The 27,799-nt window shown below is 44.8% G+C and overlaps 1 protein-coding gene across 2 annotated transcripts in view; it reads right to left on the reverse strand.

The window, feature by feature from the left end:
- Window positions 1-2,244: 2,244 nt before the first annotated feature.
- The window catches only part of LOC115626654 (basement membrane-specific heparan sulfate proteoglycan core protein), a 116,484-nt gene continuing 90,929 nt past the window's right edge, over window positions 2,245-27,799 (reverse strand). The window contains exons 13-41 of one of the 2 annotated variants that reach the window (XM_030522060.1): window positions 26,711-26,827; window positions 26,077-26,256; window positions 25,409-25,699; window positions 23,593-23,811; window positions 22,882-22,953; window positions 22,652-22,666; window positions 21,859-21,992; window positions 21,698-21,791; window positions 20,967-21,356; window positions 18,672-20,896; window positions 17,522-18,605; window positions 15,469-15,617; window positions 15,225-15,405; window positions 14,435-15,035; window positions 14,108-14,370; window positions 13,631-13,808; window positions 13,171-13,556; window positions 12,659-13,106; window positions 12,346-12,586; window positions 12,106-12,280; window positions 9,041-9,121; window positions 7,841-8,296; window positions 5,624-5,847; window positions 5,291-5,563; window positions 4,296-5,221; window positions 3,495-4,231; window positions 3,006-3,422; window positions 2,768-2,915; window positions 2,245-2,686 (exon numbers count right to left, since the gene is read on the reverse strand). In XM_030522060.1, coding sequence (XP_030377920.1) covers window positions 2,404-2,686; window positions 2,768-2,915; window positions 3,006-3,422; window positions 3,495-4,231; window positions 4,296-5,221; window positions 5,291-5,563; window positions 5,624-5,847; window positions 7,841-8,296; window positions 9,041-9,121; window positions 12,106-12,280; window positions 12,346-12,586; window positions 12,659-13,106; window positions 13,171-13,556; window positions 13,631-13,808; window positions 14,108-14,370; window positions 14,435-15,035; window positions 15,225-15,405; window positions 15,469-15,617; window positions 17,522-18,605; window positions 18,672-20,896; window positions 20,967-21,356; window positions 21,698-21,791; window positions 21,859-21,992; window positions 22,652-22,666; window positions 22,882-22,953; window positions 23,593-23,811; window positions 25,409-25,699; window positions 26,077-26,256; window positions 26,711-26,827 — 10,988 coding nt within the window. In that variant the 3' untranslated portion in view covers window positions 2,245-2,403. Of the gene's footprint in view, window positions 2,687-2,767; window positions 2,916-3,005; window positions 3,423-3,494; window positions 4,232-4,295; window positions 5,222-5,290; window positions 5,564-5,623; window positions 5,848-7,840; window positions 8,297-9,040; window positions 9,122-12,105; window positions 12,281-12,345; window positions 12,587-12,658; window positions 13,107-13,170; window positions 13,557-13,630; window positions 13,809-14,107; window positions 14,371-14,434; window positions 15,036-15,224; window positions 15,406-15,468; window positions 15,618-16,865; window positions 17,145-17,521; window positions 18,606-18,671; window positions 20,897-20,966; window positions 21,357-21,697; window positions 21,792-21,858; window positions 21,993-22,651; window positions 22,667-22,881; window positions 22,954-23,592; window positions 23,812-25,408; window positions 25,700-26,076; window positions 26,257-26,710; window positions 26,828-27,799 lie in introns of those variants that run through there. The other variant, XM_030522061.1, reaches the window with a different exon arrangement.

Here is a 27,799-nt window from a genome sequence, read left to right on the forward strand (position 1 = left end):
AAAATAAGTTGTTGTTTTTGCTTTTTCGTTTTCTTGCGACACAAAAGCAATCGTGCAGTTCTCTCATTAACTGTTGTTTTTATACTTATTACTTTTGTATAAAAAAAGTTGCTGTTTATTTAATTGAAAAGCTAGCTGTTTTGTTTGTTGGTCGATTGCTTCGCTGGCTGGGTTGGTTGGGGTATTTCTATCTTAAACGACTTGTGGTTCGGGGTCGCCGAGATTCTCGTCGTTACTGAATGGGGAAAAAAGAGAAAACGAAACAAAGATAAAAACCAATAATAAAATAAGATAAATCACAACAAAAGAGATCACTGTGCTGCAAAAATAAAATACGAAATTAAGCACTATACGAATTCCTATGGTTTTGTTCAGGGTCAAAAGGGTTAAGCAAATAATGTGTAAAAAATCAAATTGGTTTTTCTAAATGGCACATTCATCCTTTTGCAGATTTTCTATATACAATAAGGGTTCTTTTTTTATTTCTCCAAGCCCCCAATTAAGTTTTAGAATTGACATACTCCCAGCAGAAAATATTGCTTCATTTTAAATTTGTCATACAGTTAGTCCAAAAATATTCGCACAGAAGAATACGTTCAACACTTCAAAGTAAGTTTCTGCACTGTTATGTTTTTTTTCCTCACAAATCATTTTTTATTACTTGTAATTAAAAAATAATAGCACTATCCTTATTATTTTGTTCGTTCAAAAAAGTAATGTCCGGTTTTTAATTCGAATTTTGTTGAATTCGGGCTGTGGCGGGTTAAGCTAACCCGAAACAGATATACGGATCTTATTCGTTCTATTTCGTTTAGTTAAGGAAGAGTGCAAAAAAGTTTTTGGATACGACTGAAATGAAATAGGAACTTGAGGAGTAGGAACAGGTTAATAGGTCCGAGATCTCATCAGATGAAAAGGAAATCAAAATGAACGCAGAAATAATTGCTTCAATAATTATAAATAAATGTATGTTTTTACATAGAATGAAGGGCAAATAAGTCATTGAAAGCTAGCAACAAATTCTCTTTTATAGCAGAGCTGCATGTCTCTGACATCTACTTGTAGTATCGTGCTTCGTCGTCCATTCAAATTTCTTTCCTAGCATTGAGCCGCATCTCAGACTTTGTCTCGCTCTTTGGAGCACTGATGTGTTTTAGGTTTTTGTTGATGTGTTCTTGAAATGTGCAACTTACGTTTAATAGATATCGGTTGCATATATACTATACTCGTATGTAGGTATATGCAGCAGCTGAATGCAGGAACTTCAATGGATACTTGTAGTATAGGGTTTTGGGTTTTGTTTTCTCGTAAAAGCATTTTAAAAAGCCGAACCAATAATTTACATATTTCATTTACATACTCGTAGTTGCGCATAAATTTGAAAAGGGTATTTTGATGCCTTTCATTTCATTCGCTTAATGAGATTCCCTCTCGCCATTATCTACCATTGCAATGGCAGGTAGGAGGTGTGGTGAAGAGGAATCTCTTAATCGTAGATTAAAGTGGTTGCCTTCCCCGCTAAGTGGTTTGTTTTGAGGTAAGTCTAATACTTGTACATTGTTTCGAGAGATGGGGAGAGAGACATCCAATATATCCTTTCGAAGGCAAACATTTATGGGATGAGAACGTACTTTACCTTCTAAACTTTTTAACTTAGCAAACACTCTTAAAATTCGTACGTAAGTATTACCGACATGAACAGATTGTTCAGGGTCACGGTTGCCACAGTTTCTGGGCCTCCACTTCGCAGCAGTCTGTCTTAACTGCTTTGGCTTGGCATTCATGTTTCTATCAGTTGCGCCCTCTTCCTATCCAATTCGTATTCGCGTGGCTCTTAGAGAAACGGCACAATTCATTCGTAACTCGTTGCTATCCTATCTACCTGACTACCCCCTATCTATTTACCTAACCAGTTTCAGTTGCGACAACCGTGTTAATCGTTCATATTCTATGGTAGCCACCACTTGGGCACCCTCTATCTGAACATTAATGCTTAGCTAATGTACTAAATATATCAGACTAGACTCGATTGCCAGTCTAAGAATGGTCACCACCGCTTAACAATATTTTTCGTGCTAACTACTCAAAAAAAAAAATTAATATAGTAGTATATATACTTATGTGAAGGTAGATATCGTAACATGCACAGTTTGGAGCTGGGGCTGCCCCTTCACGAACAACGAATGAAGTTTTCTCCACTCATACTGGCTTTTAGATTGACTATATATATATGTATGTACTCGTATATATGTATCGGTTTTTGATATAGCTTGAATATATAACATGGTATTTAGCAATGATATGGCACCATTATTTGCACCGACTAAGTGCCTCATGCATTTGCATTTGCATCTGCCTCTTCACACAGATAGTTTGGACCCACTGCTCCCTCTCAGAATGGTCTTAGCTTGGGGCGGGTAGTCGCAAAAATGTAACAGCTAGTGTCACGGCTATAGCCCTGGGAGCTATAAACAGCCCGTAAGTCCACCCACTACAAAGTAAGCCCCCACTCCCGCTTCCATCCCCGCCCGATCCCACACTATGGTACATGGTGTTGAAGGCGGGTTGTCGATGCATAATGTGCACCGGCGGTGGCTGATCGAGCTCGTCGAAGTACGTGGGATCGAAGCGAAAGTCGTCGAAATCGAACTTATGATAGACGAGGCTTGAAGGGTACCAGTTATTACTAATCCGGAGAGAGCCGCATGCAGGGGGCAATAAAGAATTAGAGCGCATAGGCGCAAGCTAGACGCGACCCAAAACTTACACTGGACAGGCGTCGACATTAGCGCCATTGACAGCCGTGTTGCCCAGCCGTACTTGGCCCACGGCTTCGCCCTCGACCATATGCACCCAGCCATTAAAGTTGTGCTTATATCGTTGTCCTGTAAACTGAGCGATGTCGGGTATGCCACCTGAAAAGGTATAGAACGAAGAAAAAATGGTGAAGTGGTTAGAATTCAAGTCATTTTTGACTGATCGAGGGAGGAGGGCCTCCGACTTACCGATGAACACATTGCCCGGCAGACGCATGGCTTTCGTGCCCGTAGGCCGTGTCTCGCCCACATCGACGACATGGTCGACCTCCAGCATGGCAGTGTTGTCTGTGCGCTTTATTATTACGATATGCCGCTTGCCGTCGTCAACGCGGCCTGCAACATTGCGAATGAACGTCTCCTCGCCATCCAGACGCACTGAGTACTCGATGTAGCCATCGACAACAGCTAACGCAATAAAGTCTTGTCCTGTGAATTCCTCACCGGCTGGCTGACCCCACCAGAGAAGCAGGCCATTCGGCTTGGTTGTGGAGAACAGAACGGCCGCATAGGTATAGCTCTGCTCAATGGAGTCATCGAACTGGTTGCGATTGATCTCCAGGTAGCCATTGCCGCGGAACGAGGCATTGTAGTTGATTTCGATATCTGTTGAAGTAACGCGTTCAATCTCATGAGTTGGGGCATCTTTAAAAAGTTCGTATAACTTAAATCACTTACGTTCTTCGCAGTGCTTGCCACCGTAGCCGACCTTACATGAGCACACTGCTATTTTGCCTTGCTCGCTGCAAGTGCCGCCGTTCTCACAGGGCTCGCTTTCGCAAGGCCGCTGTATGATGGGTTCGTGGTCTGCGAATCCCTGGGTGGGAGATACTAAATGGGGTGGGGCAACCGGCAGCTCTTCGTCATCGGTGTCGTCGTCGTTGTCGCCGTCGAAATTGTCATTGTTTCCGATTTCATTAATTTCGCCGCAGTTTTGTACGTTTGCAGCATCCACAATATCGGCAAGCAGGTGAATGGCACGCTGAGAGTCGTGCAGCTTGGAAATGCAGCCATCGAAACCATTCGTGATATTCACGTCCCGGTTAACTTTCACTGTTGAGCGATCGTAGCCGCCCACATACAGTGAGGTCTTGATGGAAAGGGCACGTGCGGCGCCCGAAGCCTTTGCCCGCTGTTCGGGCTCATCGCCCACTCGCAGTATGCTCTCGCCCTGACGACGTACTAGCTCGATGCGGGTCCAGCTGTTCAACGGCAGCGGACTAGCGGAGCGCACAACCACCGGCTTCAAACGGGCTCCTGTATTGATGATCAGCTCTACGTGGCCGTCTCGCAGCACCAGAGCCAAAAAGTCCCCGCTTGGCAACTTAGACTCCGCAGCGTACAGCAGCACAGCGTCGTTTAGACTAGCTGGCCGTACTGATAGGGTTATGTTAATTCGCGAGGCACGTGGCGTGCTGTAAAAAGAACATTAAGGGGAACATGATAATCACTTCACTCTGGCATTACAATTGCACTTACCTGTAGGCCGCATAGCTGTTCGTCTTAAAGTTCAGACTGTGCTCGTTAAGATGCTCTATATACTGGCAGCGATCGCCTGTGCGATTTAGCGGACATAGGCACTCAGTGCCGGTATCGGTGTTCTCGCAGCGACCGGCACCGCAAATGCCGGGTGTGCATTGGGTGCCTTCGACGGCGCAATTGCGGCCCGTCCATCCCTGCTGGCAGATGCAAGTGTAAGCCAACTCCGTCTGACTCTCCAGACAGATGCCACCGTTGGAGCAGGGATTTTGGAGACAGGGCTTGCAGCTAGTAACACCCTGCTTGAGCTTGGCGTCCTTCATTAATTCAATGGTGCGACCCTGTAGCGTTAGTCGGCTAATGCATCCCACAAAGCCTGGGGACTTCTGGACATGTCCTGTGGGCATCAGATCCCGGTTCGGTACGCCGCCAATGTATAGGTCCTCAATAAGATCGAGCGGAGGCACCTGCGCCAGTGTGGGGAAGGCCACTGGATGCTGATCATCCACCTCCATGTAGCCGTCGCGGCGCGAGCGATGAACACGCACTGTATGCCATTCGTTGAGGGTCACGGGCCTCTCGGCCCGAATAAGCATTGGCTTTCCGTCGAAGTTGAAACTGAACTCAGGAACGCGGTCTTTTAGCGAGAGCTCAATATAGTCACCAGTGCCGCGGGTTTGACCATTGAAGAGGAGCAACCCATCGGCCGCCTCGGGCCGGAAGGTAATCTCGAAATTGAACTTGAATGAGGAATCGGAAAGGGGTGGGAAACTCATGTAGCTCAGCGGTGTTTGGTGAAAGTGCGGAATAGCTCCGGTCACCACCAAAATCGTGGGATAATCAATAGACTCTCCATCATTGTGTACTGCCGTACAAATGTAGGTGCCCGCATCATTGGCCTGCACATCTTCGAGCTTCAGCGTCTCCTGTGGACATTAAAAAAGGGCGTCAACTCTGTGGTAAATGGCTGGAGACTTCTGGACTTCATCACTTACGCTCAAAATGGTGCGACCCGATTGCATATGACCGTACTGGCGAGACCAGCGTCGACTAGGGTTACGGCTCTCATCGGCACCGCATTGCAGCTGGGCATCGGCTCCTACCTTTGCGTGCACGATTTTTGGGCGTTTCAGCTCGTGTGGGCTTCCTTCTACGGTCAGCTCGTAGCTGGTGGTGTAGAGATCGCCGTTGTCAGTTTTGCACTTGCATACATAGTTTCCGGCATCGGCGGCTGTCACATCGGCGAATACCAGGCGGTTGTTCACTTGCTGTGACAAATTAAGACGGTAATTCAAACTGAATCTGTGAAGAAGCCGGAGCTTTGTTACCTGAACGTGGGCGGATAGGGGTGCTCCATCGGCTCGCTCCCAAATGACGTCGGTGTAGCTGCTGTCGGAGGAGTAGCATTCGACTTCGGTGGATTCACCGACCTGTAGATTCGATGACTGCTGGTCCAGTTTCAGGCTGTAGTCGCGCGGTCTTTGCGGCTCCGGCTCGGCGGTGACCGCCGGGGGTGGCAGGTAAGGGTAGCGGGGTGTGGGCGCCACTTCAGCTACGCAACGGGCAACGGGTGGTAGTAGTAGTGGCAGAGGTAGAGGCAGTTGGCACACGCGGACACACACAGTAAGCAACATGGAGATATGCAAACGACCAGGACCGAAACCAAGACCGGAACCACGACGAGGACGAGGACGAAGACGACGAAGACGACGACAACGACGACGGTCGGGATGTTCGGAAGCAACAATTTACAATTGATTCAAATGATTCAATGGATGGTACGTGTATATATGTGGGTGTGTTTGTGAGAGTGTTTGTGTGTGTGTGAAATTAACGAGACAATGAAAGTAAGATAATAAAAGATACATAAAGAGAAAATAACAGTTAGCAAAATACAAAATGGCGGATATATAGCTAGTGGGCGCTCCATATCAAACGGTAAGTGATAGATGGAGACAACAGTGTTGATTCTCGTATGGATAATCAGCCATTGTGTCTGTCTACTACACACCTATCGCTTGATACAGAACAAATTTTAGTTTTAATTTCATGTTTTCAATCCTAGTTAGACAAACATAAATATAAATATATAGTATGTATACACGTATATATTTATAGAGAGAGAGAGAGAGAGAGATAGGAATTAGGGGGAGCGGTGATGAACTAACAACAACTATATACTTTTCACTACTGGTCGAATCACACAGATACGAAAAAGAATACGAGTATACAAATACACATGGAGTTACAAATGGATTGTTTGGTTGATTTGTCTAACATTACGATCGATCATCGATCGATGGATCGACAATGCTACATCACTAATATATATATATATGCGATTACAGATACAAATATTGGTTACCACTTCCAATTTCAATTCGTCATGTATTGCTAATTATTATTGTTGAGCACAGATGGGTACAAATACTACAAATTTCGATTGATCGTACAAAAACATAGTGTAGTTTTTCTATAGGCAATTAATATGAACAGTAAATATTTGTACATGATTGAGGCGATAGGATTATCCAGAATTTCTTAAATTATGAGCGAGCGCTTTGCGGTATTATTTACAAAATTTTGTGTATAGCCTAAGACCCTCTTCAGAACTGCGACTGAATATACCAGCTATATTGTTTGGGTTGTAATCCAGATTTGGTTCAGTTCACAGTTGAGAGAGGCTACCGAGGCCTTTGTTAGTATACTAGAGTAGCACAACCACATGCAAATGATTATTGGATCGTACATTATAAGATGCGTGTGTACAATATAGTTGATTATTATTCAAATAAATTGTCGTATACCATGATTGAAGCGTTTAAGACTTAGCCAAGAGTGGCCCAGAACCCAAAACTGCGAAGGTGCATAGTTGTAGGCTAGCGCCAGCGCTATCGTTATCGTCATCACAGTTATCGTATCGTCTTAAAAACTAGGACTGGCTACCAAAGCGAAAGCTTACGAGCCACCAGTGTTATCACAACAACGTGCAGATCCTGCACCTTGATTGCAGCGATTGTGCATGGGGGGAATCGGGGCCGGAAACGCGCTCCTCACTGGCGGTGGCCTTTTCGAAATGCGATTTGATTTGATTTCAATTTGTTTTTGGAGCAGTGCAGTGCGTGAGCTGACGGGTTGGCGCTGTTTACTGTAGTCGTTGTGGTTCGTTTCAATTGCTTTTGCGTGTCGTGGTTTCAACTTGGCTTGGATTAGACGTGAGTGAAGTGTGCATTTATTGGGCTAAAACATGTGGGCCTAAAACAGAGTTGCAAATGTCAAGGGTTAAGCAGAGGGGTAGGGAGGGCTTGGACGATAGGCGGCGAGAAAAAAGGGAGACAGTGAGTGAGTGATGTACTGGGATTGTTAGAGATCGGGATGGGGATGGGGGTGGGGGTGGGGATGGAGGTGGAAGTGTAGATGTTGGTGTTGTTGTAAATGAGGAAGCAGAGTGCAGGTTATGTGGATAATATATAAGAGTGAGAGACAAGGTGATAAACAAAGTATAGACACGTAAAATAAGAAGGAAATGAAAACTTAAAACCAACCGACATTCCTGGCCAGCTGCACAACTTCACTCTTGCGTGGTAAAAACTGTTGGACGCGCTTCCAGTGATGCTTCTTTTGCCGCAGGCGCAATAGTCGCTGCTCCCCATTCAGCTGTTGCTCCCAGAGGTGATGTCTCTTCTGCTTGTGGCTCTTTTTCCAGCGCTTGAAACCGCTGCTCCCCAGACCCGTGCCCGCACCCGATGTCGGACTACTGACCACTGCCTTGGTGGCGATCTCCCCGCCGCCACCGCTCTTCAGCGCATAGTCGCGTGTGCAGTTGAACTCGTCGGAGTGGTCGGTGCAGTCGTGGATCCCGTCACAAACCATATTGGCCTTGATGCAGGTGTGGGGGTGCGAGACGCACTTGAAGTCGCTCGGCTGGCAGGTGTAGGGCGTGAGGGGGCGTGGCGTGGCCAGCGGCTTGTTAGCTGCTAATGTTTTGCTAGGCTTAAAGTCTGTGCCCGCGCGGGGGCGTGGCATGGGGAAGCAGGCCGCAATTTGTATGGGTTGTTGTGATAATACAGTTCAATATTGTTGTTGTTGTTGTTGTTTTTCGTTTGTTTTTGTTATAGGGAGTATATATAGTATAGAGAATGATTAGCAATGGCGCACTCACAGCATCAAACAGTGGTTAGTTTCCAAAGTCCAGATACCAGGTTCGAGCCCAACGTTACCAGCCTAACTAAATGCATACGAGTACACACACACCTATATACACGTACGAGTATATGGTATGTACGCATATACATACATATGTATGTATGTGTGAGCAGTTTTTTTTTTTTGTGTAAATATGGACGAGCGGCCAATCGAGTGCGGAGGAGCTTTTAATAAATTTCGAGTTGCTGTGTGAGAAGCCATTGTGCAGTCCCCACTACTTAGTACTAAGAGTGGTGCTCATGGGTGCGCTTAGAATTTTGTCTTTGGTTTAGTGGGCAAATAATTATCGTTTAGTTTCGGACATTCTTCGGTTTTTATATACAAAGTTTTATAATTAGATTTGGTTTTTTGGTTTGTGTTTTTCTTTTTTCTTTTTTTCTCTTTTTGTTGTGTTTTATATAAAGTTATGGCATTATAAATTACAATATGATAAGTACGTACTCCAAATGTTACAATATAGATATAGTAGTATGTATACAAAAAAATACTCATATACGCTGAAAATTAATTTCAAATTTGATTATTTTGTGGTAACACACCTGCACATATATAGAAAACCATGCAAGGCAATTCATTAACGCTGTGCTTCCCCTTAAAAATATTGAACTTGGGTTTTTTTGCTAGAGAGTGGAATGCGTTGATTGGTTGACGTAGTAGTTGTTGTTGTTGTTGTTGTAGTTGTTGGTGGTGGTGTTGGTTGTTGCAGTCGTTTATTTGTTTTGCAATCACACAATTGTAGCATAGCATATTATATTTAGATATGTATGTATATATGGATGAGATATTGTTTGTGTTTTGTGTGTCGATTGTTGTTTTGATTTGTTTGTTTTTTTGTTTTTGTTTTTTCGTTATAAAAGCACGCAAGATTTATGTTTGATATATATGTATATATTTATATATATATATATATATATATATATAGTACATAAAACAAGAGTTGGCATAATTAGCACAAGCGCACATAAAGAGATAAGAAGAAAAAGGCAGGAAAGAAAGAGAGAGAACAAAAAATAATTATGGAATTAATATGTATAGCAGTTATGGGGACTGTTTTCTGCTGCTCTAGTAATTCTTCTTGTGTTGGCCTTTGCTGTAATCCCAGAGAGAAAACAGATCTGCATATGTATATAGTATGCCTATATTTCCCATCCCTTGACTCTTGAGGTGGAGCAATAAAAGCGACAGGATAGCTGCTTGACGAGCGACAAGTGGGAATAACAATTCAGATTGGGGTTCATTTCTAGCCATTTTACGAATTCACAACAATTCCGAAGAGATGCCACTTTACTTTTTCATCAAACTGTACTTGTATAGTTTTGAATCGTACTCTATAATTGCTCATGTACTTGTAGCTAACAAGGTGAACACGATTGTGGACATCCAGGCGGGCTACCCCCTTTTTAGCTTCCTTCTTCTCCACTTGATTGACTTTCAAACTCTATCCTGCCGCTTCAATTCACTGTTCTATATATTTCTAGGTTTGTTGTCAATCAATGAATCCTCATTCTGATTTTATCTCATTCCAAATATGATTCAGGTATTTGGTATTGGTATTAACATCTCAATTAATTACAAAAGATCTAACGAGACACTCTCATATTATCATCTGATTAACCAGTTATTCTCAGTGCATCATCTTCCAGGGGCCGTGCGTCAGACAGAGATACAGATAGAGAGAGAAAGAGCGAGTGGAAGGAGTGGGTTTTCTTTTTTAGGGGTAGTAGGGTGGGTTGGGGTGGTGACGAGTGCAGTGTGCATTTTATTGCTTTTTGGAACATTTATTTATAAATACATTTATTAAAATAAAGTACAAACACAAAAACACAAACAAAGTTAAACATATAGAGTATTGGATGAAAACAAAAAAAAAAACGGCGACAAAAAAACCATTCCGATATTTAGAAAACGAACCAAGCAGACCATAATCCAAAAAAAAAATAAATAAATAAACACACACACACTCAGAAAATCATAAGACCGCCACCATTAACGTAATCCTCGAAAATGGGAAATCATTCAACACCCATAACCATAAATCGAGAAGGCACAAAATAAAAATAAATTTGGAGCCAAAAACGGAGATGTTAATAAGGAGGTTATAAAATAAAAGAATATGTTACAGTTTGGTTTTGAACATTTTTGTGTGTAAAATGTTTGTTAATAGTTTTTTGTTTGTTTTATTTTTATTTAGTGGGTTTTGCTTGGACTTAAGATGTATGTTATTAGCATGGCAGCCATTTGTAAGCTTAAAATTTAAAAAGTAAATTGTGTTGTAAAGAAATATGTGTATACTTGTATATATATATATATATATATATATATATATATATATATATATATATATATATATCATATATATATGTATATATATATATATATATATGTACTATATATTGGCAAGAAAGTAAAACAAATGATGGTTTTAAACTTATGTTTACAATTTCAAAGGCATCGACAATTTCTAGCCGGATTTTGCAAGGCAGCTGTGGCTGTGGCTGTGATATTGGTTGTTGGTGTGGGATTTAGAGGGGTAGGAAGGCATGCATTGGGACCGTTAGCTGTGAGCTGAGGCGTTGCTTGGCGCGACTGTACAGGGTGAGTTACAACTTGTCTGCTTCTTTAATTTCTATCCTTTTTCGATTTTGCCACCTGCTTTGGAGATGGTTTCAAAAGTCTTGACTCTTTCGTCACCATCACCAGTTCGCAGTGCAATCGGTTACAGTTTGTTGGAGTTGGTGGATGAGGAGGGGGGTCGGGGTTATATATTTATCAGATATTCGTTAGGCATATTGTAAACAGTGTTGTATAATTTTAATGACAAATGTTATCGGATTTCTGTTATAGTTGTTTGCTTACAATTTGTTAGTTTTTCGTGGCTCTTTTTATAAGTAGGTACATATGTACAACAACAGTGTGACAATTTGTTTTTGTTTTTGTTTTTGGTTGTTTTTGTTTAGATACACAATTAACCTTTGACCATTTTTGTGCCCCGGATGTACTAGTATTAATGTAGAGTACAGGTATTATATAGACATATGTATAAGATAGATACAATTGGTTCGATTTGTTGCATATTTACATAGTGTAGTAATCGCTAGCATTGCTAGTACTTGTATCTTGAACATTTATCGGCGCACAGGTGTCTCAGTGTGTGTAGGTGTGTATGTGTATGTGTGTATGTTAAATGGTGGCCATATATATTTATATAAATATATATATGTGGGTATAAACTGATATATACTTATATACACATATATAGACTGATTGATAGATAGATAGATAGATCGATATAAAGTAATAAGTAAAATCAGCGAGCAAACAAAGCATCAATTGAAATCTGCTCAATAGCATTGCCAACAAAGCCTATCAAATTGCTCATCCTTATCCTTATCATTATCCTTTGATTTTTCGTTTCTGTGTTTCAATTTCGGGTTTTTGCTTTTCGGTTTTCGGGTTAAAATTCAGCTTTCAGTTTCGGTTACATTTACAGTAATATTATGAGTGAGAGGGGGGAGATATATAAGAGATATTGCTGCTGCTGACCGCACCTGACCTGTCCTGACTTGACTTGACCAGAGCTGACATAACCTATGGAATTACTCACGCAGTACAACCAAGTCGACGGAGGACGGCGGCAGACTCTGGCCGCTCCTTACATCGTACGAGTCGCATATGTAGCGACCAGCATCCTGTGCACTCAGGTAGCGCAGGTGGAGCACATCGTCCGTGATAATGGAGCCCGGTGGCAGTGGACGTCGATCCTCACGATACCATTTCACCTGTATATAATTCTACTTGTAGCAGCTTGATGCTTTTGAAGCCTGGGGCGTGCTTGGGGACTTACCCTGATGTTGGATTGCAGCTCGCTGCGCTGCGTGTCACACTTCAGATTAATGTTGTCTCCCTCATGTTGGATCTGCTGCTCCGCTTGTGGGAGTGGATGGTAGGAGGAGGGCGGTTTGACCACCACTTGGGCGTTCTTCGATGTATTGCCGTACTCGTTGGAGGCCGTGCAGCGATAGACGCCCGCGTCGGCCGGTGTAATGGATGTGAACCGTAGATACTGGTTATCGATAATGACGGAGCTGTGAATGATGAATGGCATTGGGGGGACATAAGCAAACGATAAGCGGCGTAAACGTAAGCATGAGGCATACCTAGGCAGTGGACGATTGTTGTCCGCGGTCCAATGCACATTCTCTGGGTGAGCGTTTGTCACTTCGCAGTAGATCTGTACGTCCTTGTTGGCCTCCACAACCAATGGTATGTTTGGATGGAAGGTGATGCGTGGCAGTGGGATTAGCCTCAAGTCGCGCACTACATAGGCGACGAGTATGCCGCGGTCATCATAGCCGTTGCATCGATACTGGCCAAAGTTCTGCTCTTCAACGGAGTCGATGATCAATGTATTATGATCGATACGTGCATTCGCGGGCAGTTGCTGACCGTCGCCGCGCTCCCACTTTGAAGTGAGGCCTTGAGGGCCGGTCAGGTCGCACGTCAGCTGTACAGTGTCTCCAATGTTAGCTGGGTACTGCCATATGTCCTGTGGACGCTGTGGATGGTATATTTGGCGGTCGGGCTCCCGCTCTACATCTCCGTCAACTGAGAAATCGAGAGGAACAATGTTAGCAATGAAGCAAAGCAAAGCTGACTCGCAGGCACTTACAGTCTCCGATATCGCCGCGCTTTGGTTGAACATCAATGGTAATCTGTGCCTGATCAGTACCAGCCTCGTTGACGGCCGTGCATGTGTATACCCTGGAATCGGACTGCGAGACGCGATATATGTTGAGGTAGGCCGTGTTTTGGCCGCTACTTAACGCTTCCGGCTGACCAATGTCCCAATGCACACTGGGGTTGGGATAGCCGCTCGCGATGCAAGTCACACGAACCTCGTCCCCTTCAGTAACGCGATACAGGGACTCGTTGGGCTCGATTGTGATCTGAGGAATCTCGATTACGTTCACTGTAGTTCTACCTGTGGCACGTCCAACGGTATTTTCAGCTTGGCATTCATATACGCCGGCATCGGCAATTTGTATATCGTTAATGCTGTAAATGAATGTGTAGAAAAAGTTAATAATGCTTACGAATAGTTTGTGGACGGGCGAGTCTAGAAAGCTTACAGTATATAGCCAGGGGCGAGCTCCTTGTGTCGTGGCGAGAGCGGCAGGCCATCGACGCGGCGCCACTGCACCGTCGGCTCCGGTATGCCATTGCTGCGACAGTAGAGCATACCCTGGGCGCCGACTTGGTGCGTTTGCGGCGCTTTCGGCTCGATTTCAACGCTCGGCGCCTCCCGAGCTGCAAGCAAGCAAATTATGGTGGTGGAACAGATTAGTATTAGGATCATACTGTTCGGAACTGTCTTATTACCGACTCCATTCTTGTGCACTTGCATAAGAAATTTATTAGTTATTTGATTAAATGGCAATAATGGAGAGTAACGAAAGAAATTGACAAAGTTAAGAATAGAGAGAGAGAGAGTAGAGCAAAATCTGATGTTAGCTTCCTTATAGACTTGTTGCAGTTGTGTGCCATTTTCCATTGGATGTTGTAAGTGGTTTTTATTGTATTTCTTCGAAACTAATCTGCCTACATACCTTCAATCTCGATATAAGTGCTGGCTTGATCAGATCCGTGTATGTTCTCAGCAATGCAGAGATACACTCCGCGGTTCTCGCTGTTCGCGTTCATAATGCGCAGCACGTTGCCGCTTTGGTGGACATTGTCGGCCAACCGATCGTGCACCTTAGTCCACTTGACAGTGGGATGTGGAGTGCCACTGGCTTCGCACGTGAGCATGAAGTCATGGCCCTGGTCTACCAGGCTCTGCTCAGGCAGACGCGATATTTTAGGCCGAATGCTAAAAGCAATTAAATCACTCAGTGGTTAGAAAACCGGTCCAGTACCACAGGAAGCTCGCTTACCTGTCCGAAATGGGTGGTATTTGGCGCTCTTCAATGATCACCTGCGCATCGCCGGTGTAGTTGCGTCGGTTGCGCGAATCATAGCCTACACACGTGTAGGTGCCCGAGTCGCGAATAGTTGCATCGCGAATCTCCAGCGTGTTGCCACTGACGATGACGTTGTACTGATGAGTCACTGGGTAACCGTCGTGCCGCCAGTCGTACTGCAATTGGGCGCCGCCCGTGGATTGGCACATAAGGCGCACACTCTCGCCAGTCTCGCCGTTGTAGGACTCCGGCTCCACATAGACGCGTTCGCGTTGTGGCGGCTGTGGTGGCTGATTGGCACGAACGTAGAGCTGCACGTATTTCTCATCACTGTTGAGGCTGTTTTGGGCGCGGCATCTGTAGCTTCCCTCATCTGACTTACGGGGGGAGTCGAAGATGAGACGCGTGCCGTCTGTGCGCGTGTGTCCATCGACCTGACCCTCAACACGTGTCCAGGTAACAACAGGGGTGGGGTTACCCCTAACCTCGCACACTATTTCGTTGGGTTGGTACTCCTCAAAGGTAACGTAGCTTGGCAACCTTGTAATCTCGGCGGGCGCACGTTGAGAACTCTCTGCAATGATGATTAAGGAAAGGGTATGAAGATTTTTATCGTGTGGAAGAAGTTAATCAGCAGTAGGCAATAGCTACCATAGCGAGCCAACATTTCCTTGGCATATCCTTCAGTGAAAGCCGCATTTAAGTTAAGGTAAATAAGTAAGTAGTCTAAGGGCATAGGGTCTACCTCGGTAGTCGAACTAACCTGTTATTGTGATGGACACCTTGTCCTCGGCGACGCGTGATGTATCTTCGCTTATGGCCTGGCAGATGTAGATGCCCGAGTCTGCAATCTGCAGATTGTGGAGGTGTATTGTGCCTCCATCGATTTCCGTATCCACAGGCAGGGCGCTGTTGTCCTTGTACCAGTTGACCACCACAGGGCGCTAAGGGAAGAGAAAAGTATCCTTAAGCATAACTGGACATATTCGACTAGACCCCACACTCACATTGTTCCAAGCCAAGCGGCCTGTACAGCTGAGCGTCAGCGATCCGCCTACCGGTACAATGGTTATCTCTGGCTTAGCTATAGAAACTGTGATCCTTGTGCGGGGATCTTCTGGTGGCTCCGTAGTTGGTGGCTGTATCTGGCCATTGTCTGTAGAGACAGTGACAGCGTTAAACGAAATAAGTTGACATTAGAGAGAGATTCGAAGTAGTTCAGGCAGATTCCATTGACAGGTGGATTAGTGACATAGTTTTTCTGCGATTAAATAACACTTAACAACAAACTACCGATTGTCAGGGGAAGGGGAACAGAGGAGCGCCTGGCTGGAGTTTTAGTGACCACGTCACTACTTGATGCATCAGTTGACAGAGTAAGATATGTTATAGGCAGAGTCGGCGGGAGGCAGGAATCATCGCAATAATGAGCAACACTTTGCGCAGAAATGCCGAGTAGTCTACAAGTATGTTGTGTTAGTACTACTTTAAACTAGTTGAGAAAGTTGCAGGGGTTTAGTACTGAGGTCAGCTTCATAAACTCTTCGCGCTAGTTTTCCATAGTGACGCATATATACAACAGTTTCGTCCCAGATAAAACATATATGTAAACACATAAACAAGCTACTTCAACACAAATGGTAGTTGGAATAGTATAATACTTGAACATAAAACACATAACGCTAGGCCACGGATACATTTGGCTTAGCAGGACACCCAAATGTCCTCTAAGCTGTGTCAGTCTACTACACATTCTTCAAGGCTGGAACGGATGATATACGAATGATATATTTGTATCTACCTAAATAATAATTTTGGTTTTTGATCCTTTTAGATAATACATAGTTGGGAGAGACATTTCCATTAAATTAAACCAATTTGTTAAAACAAACATTAATGAAGATCTTGTTCAGACTGCTATGTAGAGTAAGTTAAAATCTTCTGTTTTGGTCTACAACTGATTCCGGAACTGAGCTGAAGCTTTGACTCTCTGGACTTTTTAAATTCCACTCAGAAGCTCACAAATTTTTATATACTTATATAATTATTATATATAAGAATGGAGAATGATTTGATTATCCATCACTTAGCATCCGTTCCAGCCATTCAATAACAAATACTACAAATGAACAAATGGACGCAAATAGAATTGTTGTTGTTTTTTTTTTACACATAAATACTACAGATATGAGGAGCATATAGTGGAGAGAGCGGCAGTAGTAAACGATAAGGTAGCACGAATAAAGTAGTAGATGCTAACCCAATATGAAACATTTGGAAATTTCTCACATTGTACTTTGGTTTTAGAGCACAAAAAGAGCTAACGTTAAGTATTTTGCTAAGTGTATACAAAGATGTGTGCTTCTAGAATTTGTTTTTTGGTTTTGTGTTTTGTTGAGTGTACGAGCATGATAAGACAGCTGATAGTAGTATAACAGTATAAGAAATCAGTAGTTGTAGTTTGATTGATTGATTGATTGATTGTCTGGCAGCGAACCTCGCACGTGGCAGCCGTGGGGCAGTTTCGTAATATTTCCTATGATTCTGTTGTCTTTTTTAATCATCAGGGTGTCATTATACGATATTGTCTCGTTGGGCTCAATATCAAAATGAAAGCCATTGCAACAGAATCCCCTGCTTATATCGTATATCTTAGGCGGTTCTTCGAGAATGAGAGATCTATCTAGAATGTGGATGGAGTGGATGTTTTGTATGTATGTTTTTGTTGTTGTTTAATTTTGTTCGTTGTTCATAATTAGATAATTGATTGCAGTTCCGGGATGAGCAGGGAGGTGTGTAAAATAAGAAATAAAGTTATAAAAAAGTATATAAATAAAATGATCTCGCAAATAGAGAGGAGGCTAACTTAAAGTAAGTTTGGAGAGGTGGGTGGATGGAGCTAGAAACTATAGGTGTGGTAATAGACTTGGATGGGCTGGCAGGTGAAGATATGACCAATGTATTCAGCCAGATCTCGGCCTTAGTTAGGCCAAATGCTGAGTCAGTGTCAGTTTTAAGGATAATCTCTGGCATTGCTATCATCTAACTATCCGTACTCACCGAATAGCTGGCAACGGTCGCCAGTGTAGCGGGGCTTGCATTGGCATTCGACAAAGCCACTGCTGCTCAATGCGCAGCTGTTGCTCGTTGACTCCTGGCAAGGGCAGGCCCGGCAATTGTTGCTTTCGTCTCGGTAGTGTAGTGGAGCGCAGTTCTCGCAGGAGTTGCCGGTGTAGCTGGATGGGCACTGGCACAACTCGATTTCGATGGCTTGACGAGCGTCTGGACTGGGCTGTTCAACCGCTGTTTCGAGAATAACGTCACGTATGGCCGTGCGTAGGGTGGGTATTTGGGGGGTGGCGCGTATCAGGATATGCTCCAGGTTGCTCAGCACGCTCATGAAGTCACTGCGTGTGGCAGGAACGACGCGTCCGAAGTCCTTTCGCTGCCAATCACCATCCTCATGCAGCAGTACTGTGTAGTCAATGCTATCGGCCTCGTTGTTGGGGCGAGACCACAGTAGCTTCAGTCCATTGCCAATGAGCACCACATCAATGCCGGGTTGGTAGTGACCGGAGGTCTGCACCTCCAAAATATACTGGAGATGACCACCGTACGAGCGCAACTGGTTGCCGAGCACGGAGCCACGAAGACTCCAGTATTTGGGGGAGTAAGTGGGATACGAGTAGACATATTCGTTCGTAGCTAAGGTAAAGTTTAGATTATCATCGCCATAGGACTGACCGTCCTCATCCGTAATGATTGGCGGACTGGTAATAAAGTCCACGGGTATAAGTGTGCGGTATAATGAGGCAGAACGGCACTGTGTTGACTGGCCAGAACAATAGCACACCTCACAGCCGTCGGGATTGCCAGATGAGAGGCCATACGTGCCGGGTCTGCACTGATCACAGTATCTACCCTGCACGTTTTGCTTGCAATAGCAGTAGTCTTGTTCACAACTGTCCGTACCATCTCTGTTACAATAGGCGCACGTGGTCTGGTTGCCTGGATCTGGCTGTGGTGGTTCTGGTCTTTGTTCATAGTCCGGTTGGCAGTCATATGGTGAGCCATTGGACGCCTCACCGATATAGCCAGCGGCACAGCGCTCGCAGCTTTCACCTTCAGTGTTGTGGTCGCAGTCCTAAAAGCAGTCCAATAGATTGTATAAGCCTAGCAAATAAGATTAACAAAATGAGGTTATACTCACAAGACAGACTCCGGTCTCAGCATCGCATTGCGAGGAGTGACCATTGCATTCACATTTCTCACACAGTCCCAGATAGTGGCCGCCCTCACTACGCTTGTATCCAGGTGCACAGCGTTCGCAGGACAAACCGATATAGCCCTCAGGGCAACGGCATTCCTCTACCTCATAGGCGCGTTGGGAGCCTAGATTTGTTGATGTGGCGATGTCTAGAACGGCTTGCTTAAGTGTACCTTCCTTGGTGCTGGTGGTGTACGTGGCTTTGATAAAGATGCCGGCAATGTGGCTTAGGGCCATGAGCAGGTGCTTCCGGTCTGCCAATTGACCATCAGATCGTTGCCATGCGCTTTCGATGATTGATACAGCATAGGAAGTGGAAGTGCTTGGACTAACGTGGGACTTGCGATAGTGGAAAAGAACTAGATCTTCATTGCTTTTGATAACTACATCGGGCGCATTGTTGCGAGACAGCTGACCGCCGGGCAGTGGACTGTAGCTTATAGTATAGTTAAGCCTGCCGCCATAAGCGGTAAGTTTGTTACCCAGGAACGAAGCAGGCAAGCTCCAGTACAGCGTCTCTGAGCTGGGCTCTGAGATCTCACTGAAGCTGATGTCGTTGGCTGAGGTTACAAATGGCAAATCCACGGGATTGGTGTAGTCGCGGACAAGGTTAAAGCCATGGGGTGCGCGTGTTCGACCAAAGCTCGAGACGACTTGGTCGCGATACCACGACGTGCTGCCACACTCAACCTGCAAGCCACCGCAGAAACACTCAAAGCATCCCGTTTCAGTGTAGTGATTAAGATGGAATGATTTGGGGGCACAAGTGTCGCAGTGGGCGCCAGTTACGAGTGATTTGCACTTGCAGGTGCCGTTGGCATAGGCGCTGTAGGTTCCATCAGCATTGCAAGAGGACTCTGGTGTTCTATGACAGCTGCCACCCGGTGCTAATGGATTGCCTTGGTAGCCAGCGGCGCAGCTTTCACAGCGGCGTCCAGTGTAGCCTTCGTAGCAGTTGCAGATGACATCTCCATCGGGGCTCAACTGGCAGCCATTAGCGAAATTGTTGTTCCCGGTCTGGGGACATGGGCATTCACGGCAATGCTCACCACGGCGGGCATCACCGTACGTGCCAACAGGGCAAGGCTTGGGAGTGTACGGCACGCAGTGACCGAGCCAAGGACCACCTGGCTGTCGCACAAATCCTGGGGCGCAACTCTCACAAGAATCGCCAATGTAGCCTCGTGGGCAGTTACACTTTTCGACGAGCGAGGCTGATCCTAGACCCTGGTCCGCTGTGCCCGCGGAGTCCATCACGATGCTTGTGAGCGTTACCTCACGCTCAGTGGTATCTATGTAGCCCAATCGGATAAGTATGTTGTCTACATTGGCCAATATCATCATGATTTCTTCGCGTGTTGCCTTGCGACCGTCCGGCTTGAACCAGTTTCCTGGCAAAAACTGTACGCTGATCTTGTTGGCCAAGTTCGGCTGTGGCTGAGGGCGTACGCGGTGGGTTAAGGTGAAGCTGTTGCCAGTGATGATTACATCGGGTGCATTGATTTGATTGCCTTGCCCTATGTAGTTGACCTCGTACTTCAGACTACCGCCATAAGACTTAAGCTGGTTGCCCATGTACTCGGAGGGTAGTGCCAGGTAGGGCGTCTCGGTAGCACCATACTGTACGTCTGAGGCACGGAACTGAACGCCATGGTGCAGATTGAAAATGCTGTTCGAGGGCGCTTCGTTAATAACGATCGGAGTGTAAGGGCTCAGCTCGACGTTGACGACACGTTGTGACATAATTGGTGGTTGGATCGCATAAGTAAAGAGGTTTGCGCTATCGCAAGTGCTCGCTACACCAAAGCAGAAGCACTTAATGCAATCATCTCTGGAGCGAGCCAGCATGTTGAAGAAACCGGCTGGGCAGTAGTCGTTGCGATCGGCCGTCACCTTGACGATAGTGTCTGGAGTGACGAAGTGAGTACCACGCGTGTTAATAATCTCGCAGGAGTAAGCGCCGCTGTCCTGGTATAGCATGTTAGGGCAGTAGAGGGTGCCGGTGCCGCCGTAGCTCTTTGCGGTACATTTATCGGGAACGTGTCCCCAGTTAAGACGCCAGACAATTGTAGGAACAGGAGTGCCTGTGGCCACACAGGTGAGATTTAATGCCTGGCCTTCGAACAGAGCCATTCCTGGCGGTGGTGGACGTATTGGCACGGGCTCCACTGCAAAGCGGAACGGCAAGTGATGGTTATACGCAACGTGAAGAGAGTGTGAAATGAATAAGAAACTCACTGCAGCCTATTTCGTCACTTCCATCTGAACAGTCCGGTAGATCGTCGCATTGGAAGCCCTTAGGAATGCAGTGGCCACTGCGGCACTGGAACTCGTTGTAGCGGCAAGGTGCACCACTGGGCTCCACGTCGCAGGATTCTTCATCTGAGTTATCTCCGCAATCGTTCTCACCATCGCAGCGCCAGGTACGCTCCACGCACTTACTGTTGCTACACATGAACTGGTTGGGCTGGCATTTCCGGCCGTGGCTACAGCTATGCTCATCGGAACCATCCGCGCAGTGCGGAATGCCGTCACAAATGTGCGACTTGTCTATACAGTCGCCACTCATGCAGGTTGCTTGGTACTGACTACAAGCTGTAGGTGGGCGCATATATTCCAGGTCATTGTCTGCATTAATTATAGGAAATTTAGAGAGAATGAGGAGGTTGTTAGAAAACTCTTAGGTACGCTTTGATAGACAATAACTTGTATTACCATGCGCCAGTTAGGCAGCGATTGTTTGGGATAAAAAAAAGGATTAGTTTGGGATAGTTCTGCATATAGATAGATATTTGAAGCGCGCCTACCTAGACCGAAGAATTCGAGGTCTATGTGTGGCACAGTACCATATTTGATGCGACCAGACTTAAATTCCTCGTACTTGTGCTCGCCCCAGGCTGCAGCCAAGTGGAAGCATACAACAATTTAAAAACATAACCGACCCCTTCCCCCTCGGCGAGCATACTTACAACGTTCAACATTCAGCTGCACGGTCACTTGTTGACCGGCCACGTGTCGTGGGTATCCAATGGCCTCGCACACATAAGTTCCAGAGTCCTCCACCTAGAATCGAGGCACATGCTTAGCATAAAGTTACGTATTGCTAAGCTCTTGTTTATTTCATACTTACACGAATATTTGGTATTTCCAAGCGTCCGTTTCTATCGACGAAACCGGCGGGCAGGGGCCGACCTCCAGGTCGCGACCACTTGACTTTGGCGCGCAATGGACCTTCGTCGCGACAGCGGAAGATTACCTCGCGTCCTGAACGATTGGGAAGTAGTTAGCACATTGTTTTGACTAACTTGACGCAAGAGACAAGCAATTTCGGGCAGGTTTTTTGTTGTTGTAATTTTTACAATCAGTACAGAGTGGACCAGTACAGGGTATAAATGGCTGTCTGCTTGATGGATTATTTTCAGGCTTAATCATTTGATGTTAGAAATCGTAGTTGTGTTTTCTTTCGGGAACCAAAATAATAATCGATTATCACAGAATAGAGTTGAATATTTAGGTATTCAGATGGTTGAAGTGCTCAAGACAGTCGCACCCTTGAAAAGACAATCTGGAAACTCGTTTATTATAATAGTAAGCATTTGGAAAATAATCTCTTCATTGCAAATCTAATAATGTGCCATTTTTACCAAATTCTGGCCCACTATGGCTGTGGACGATTTATGGGGACGCTAACATAGGGGGTTTGAGGTTCGCTAGCAGGCGTGTGTTAAGAACAAAATTTTGACCTATTTTACAATACAAGTATAGTATCCAGCCAATTCGGGTGCAATGTTGTTCTGCTACAATGCAGCTACTTGATTGTTGGTTCAGTTCATATACACATACTTGTAGTATAGTGAATAGTATTTTATATAGACGTGTGGTGTGTGTTTGTGTGCGATAGTTGCATAGTTAGGCCAACTTACCCTCCCTAATATATCCTGCAGGTATTTTTGTATTTTATTTATAGGGTATAGCATTTGTTCGGGTTAAGCATTAGACGAAGGTAAAGGTAGAAAGTACAAAGATTTGCAATTTGCATTTGATATTTTAGTTTTTGTTTGTTTTTTTGTTTTGTTTTGTTTTGTTTTGGATAGCACGTGAAACGAGTTTTGTATATTTGTATTGATTTGTGAGAACTCGTTGTGATACTTACTTTCTTTGATGGTTTGGGAATCGGGATAGGTCTTGAGATTCAGTTGAGGATCGCTTCCAGCCGAGGGAGAACCTGAAAGGGTAGCAACATGTGGCATTAGTCGTAGAACGTGACAAGGGAAAAGAAGCCGAGTCAATGGACATGGCAACGTATGAGATGTGATCCCGAACCGAACACCGATCTCTCCCATCATCCTGTTTAGTACATATCTACAATACTTTTTGGGTAACTAGTAGTGGGGGTGCTGGTAGTAGTTGGAGCGCTCTCTATCAAATACAGGTACTGGTGCGTGGTAGGTGGCTTGGGTGTCCGACTTACTGTCGATCTCGTTGCTGATGGGCCCGCAGTCTACCTCGTCGCTGATATCGTACGGACAGTCAACCACACCATTGCAGCGAAGGCCCATCGCTATACAGGGTCCGTTCTCGCACCGGAACGTGCTCGAAGGGCAGATGATGCGCAATGGCATCATCGTGGTGCTCGCGGGGGTCGTGGCAGCTATACTCGAGCTAGTGCTGCTCGCAGTGCTCGTTGAGGTTGCGGGCGCTGGATGACCTTTCGACGTATGTATGTTCGAGTTTTCGAATGAGTTTGAATATTGGAATGTTTGCTTATGATATGTGTGCTATGTGTTCGTGTATATGCGTGTTTGAGCCTTAGCTGATTTGTTGGCCCCAGCCCCAGCTGGCCAGCCCGCCCCCGGATACTTACGACAGTTTTGCTCATCCGAGCTATCCTGGCAGTCTGTGCGACCGTCGCAATAAGCCGAATTGCTAATGCACTGGCCGTTGGTACAGCGGAATTGGTAAGGTGCGCATTCGGTGCAGTCGGCCTCGTCGGAATGGTCGAGGCACTGTATCTGGCCATCACAGTAGGCAGAGCCCACCACGCAGTCACCGTTGCGGCAACGGAATTGATTCTCCCCGCAGCCTGTGGATGGAAAGATTTGCAATTAGAGACTGTCTGACATGGCCAGTGGGCGCTGCACTACGACGAATTGGCTGTAAGAGATTTGCTGAAGCTACAGCTAACTAAAGGACGAAGGGGGTAGAGGACGAATACAATATATAGTATACGAGTAGAATCGAGAAAATCGCTTAAACTAATTTAAAAGTAAGACGAAAGTAATTATAGTAAGTCTAAAGAGTGCAAATACATATATTTAACTCAGATTGGATTGTGAGGATAGTGTGGGATGAGCTTAGGATTATCATAGGCTTGAGTTGAGGATATTTGTGTGTACATGGATCACTCATGCTGTGTGAATGGAAGGCAACTCAACTAACAACGAGTACGTTTGGTAGGCGGGAATGGGAAAAGTAACTTTTTACATTGCATATGGAAGCTAGAATGGCAACTAGAACTCAACTATAGAAAAACCAAAGTAAGTTTGCTTATTAACCAATACAATTCTGTTCATCTGAAAAGTCTTTGCAGTCGTAGAAGCCATCACAGTGCTGAGTTGCATTTATGCAGAACTGGCGATCGTAACATAAAAATTCGTTATCCTTGCATTCAGTGCCTGGCATTAATCGCATTTGTTCAAGTAGTGCAATCATTCAAAGAAGATGTTCACAAAATAAGCGAAAAAAATCGATAAAAACAAATGAAAGAGATAAAAATAGAGAGCGTGAGACATTTACGTATACATAGACTTATTGCATTAAGTGTGAATAGAGAGATACCAGTACGAGTACAGTGGGAGAGAGTGTTCAGCAACTAAGGCAACGAAACACATTATTACATTAATTTACTGCAGAGAAAATCAAGTTGAGTTAAGTGCCGGTGCTGTCGCAAGTCGAAAATAAAACTAAAACCCGTCTAAAAATACTGTGCATTACTAATTATTATTAGTCTGTACTAATTGTATTCTAAACCAACTACTTCTTAGTGTTTTGTTCTTTTTTTTCTTTGTATTCATGGTAGTTCGAAATATCTATTTCAACTAAAACCTACAGCACTTCTTCATACATTAAATAAAATTGATGTTCTCAGGACTATCCTATATCCTATATTGCAGATATACAAAAATGAGAAAAGACGTATATCTATCATTAAATTTACGATGTAGCTGCTATCTGAATCATGAATTTCTACTCTTCTGAAATGATATTGAAAAACTGAATACGGAGCTTGATTTATAGATATTCTTTGGATCCGTACAAGTGTTATACCAAACACAATGCGAGTATACACAGATCTTCCCATCACCTCCTTCAACTCATACAAAACAAGAACACCTATCATTAAATTTAGGACATAACTCCTATCTGAATCATGAATACATATCTTGTGAACCAGCTAACTCTAAATGAACTTTCTGCTCTTCTGAAATGATATTGAAAAACTGAATGCTCCTAGGGAGCCCTGCCCTTGAGCTTGATTTAGAAATTTAGAGCCTGGATACGTACAAGTGTTATATATAGATCTTCCCATCACCTCCTTCAATTCATACATACCCATGCATGCCGATCAAATGGGCGGTGCAATGCACGACACTTAGGGATTAGATGAGAGTTGAACTTACACTTCGCCTCGTCGGCACCATCCTCGCAATGATGTCGGCCGTCGCAGCGTTCGGTTTCGGTGTAGCACCTGCCACTGGGGCACGTGTGCTGTGGACAAGGCAGATGGGGGTACGATGGATGACGTGGGTTATGGGGATGGCCGGCGCCGCCATACGACGGATGGCAACCGTGCTCATCGCTATGATCTGTGCAGTCGGAAATGCCGTTGCAGCGTATGGAGCGATCAAAGCAGGAGTCGTCGCAGAAGAACTGCTCCGAGGTGCAATCTTCGGCGCTGAGGCGTGTGGTGGCTGATCAGGTGGCGGCAGGTGGCGAATCGCGCGGCATGATGGCGATGGCAATGCAGGAGGCAATCATGCGCATGATGATATATATTTGTATATATATATATATATATGTGTGTTTGTGGGTGGGTGTGAGAGAGAGAGAGAGAGATAGAGTGCGCAACATGGTGGCAAGAAAGAGAGACAAGAAGGCATAATGAGCATCGAGTGTTATACGCTTGGGTAGTAGCGAGGTAATGGCGGCATAAAACATTATAAATTGTTAGCGGGCGGTACAAACCTGCACAATCCAAAACCGGCGCTTAAAGCAAATCTTACAACTACCTTAGATATTTTTTGATTGGTACTTAGACTAGTGGTAAGTAGGTATGAGTGTGTGTTACCCTCTCCCAAGCATCTGTGCGGCAACTCGTCTGAATTATCCGCACAATCGTAATGTTTGTCGCAAACAAACTTAATGTTAATGCATTCAAAATTCTCGCATTGCCACTCGCCGGGGTGGCAGGATCTGTGTGTGGGTGTTTTGTGGATGTTGTGTCTGTTTCTGTTTCTGCTGCTGCTACCTGTGGCATCCTCATTTACAAATGTGCATTCAAATCGGGGGCGGGGCGGCAAAATAATGACAGCATAAAAATAAAGAGGGACAAAAAATGCAATTTAAACGAGTGCGGAAGATAGAGAGAACAGCAGCAGCAGTTTGAAGAGCGCTGGGAAATGACAGTGTGTGGGAGCAAAAGGGACAGAAAAAGGAAGACTGTTACACTGCTAGAAAAAATCTGTCAACTCTAAATCACTGCGACCTCTGCATCCGCTTGGTCGCAAATGAGTGTATGAGTGAGCTTCTTTCTTGGCTTCTTCATATCTTGTTAGAATATAAAACGCCTTTTTTTTTAACAGTGTAGTGTGCTACTGAAATTGCCAAAAATGTTGGAGTCTCTGAAGAATTTGTAAAAAGTGGAGGAGTAGAGTTTTGAAAGACTCTCGAAGTAAAGTCGAGGTAAATTCTTATTTCTTTACCCGGGCAGTTTCTCTCATCGCTGTGATCATTGCAGTCATATTTGCCATCACACCTGAGCGCCCGATGGACGCAGGTGCCGTTGCACAGGAACTGATAGGGCGCACAGCCGCTGTTCGCTTAAATGGACAATTCAAGAGAGAGAGAGGGAGAGAGAAGGAGAGAGATAATGTCAAATTGCAAATCGAGTCGGTGCTCAGTCTATGCACGAGTATTTCCCACATTGAAGGACCTCTACAAAACCTACAAAGCAGCAACTACAGATCTAAGTTACAAGTGCGCAGGTGAGTGTATGAGTGAATGCGTGTGAGTGTTTCTGGGTGTGAGTGAGTGAGTGTTTGTAATTTGTTGTTGTGTTGCTGTTGCTGTTGTTGTTGCTCTTACCACATTGACGCTCATCGCTGGCATCGGCGCAATCAATATTACCGTTGCACTGCAGTTTACCGGCAATGCAGCTGCCAGTGTCGCAACTGATGACGTCACAAGGTGAATACATTTACATATTTTTGTGAGTGTGTTGTGTAAGTGAGTGTTTGAGTTGATGATTCAATGTATATGTACATGTGTGAAGTAATTATCGTGTGTTTTGTTGGCGTTTGATATGAAAGAAAAGAAGCAGAATATTGGAGCTTTTGAAATGGCAATCGGCCCGCTGGGGGACTTGTTCGGGGGCTAAGAAACGTGGCTTACAGAAAAGCACCCTCTCGGCAAAAAGTACAGTTGCGCTCGTCGTTCCCATCGTTGCAGTTGACAATGCCGTTGCACAGATGATCGCGTGGAATACAATAATCGTCGCACTCGAACTCGTGCTCTAAACAGTGCTCTGTAAATGAGGCGCACACATACGAACATACGTACATACATACATACAGAGGTTGTTGTACATACATACATATATACATACAATTAAATATACATATATACAAGAGTATCGGTGTCAGTATGTGAGTTTTGGGAGTGGGACTTGTTAGCTTCGAGCACTAACGACGTTTCGTCGATCTCTATCGATCTTCAATTCAATTAAATTATCGATTTTACCTGTGAAGGGCGGACAATCGAGCTCGTCTGTCTCATCGGTACAATCCGGATAA

Source organism: Scaptodrosophila lebanonensis, unplaced genomic scaffold (genome assembly GCF_003285725.1).
Source record: "Scaptodrosophila lebanonensis strain 11010-0011.00,11010-0021.00 unplaced genomic scaffold, SlebRS2 tig00000089-arrow-pilon, whole genome shotgun sequence".
Taxonomy (NCBI): domain Eukaryota; kingdom Metazoa; phylum Arthropoda; class Insecta; order Diptera; family Drosophilidae; genus Scaptodrosophila; species Scaptodrosophila lebanonensis.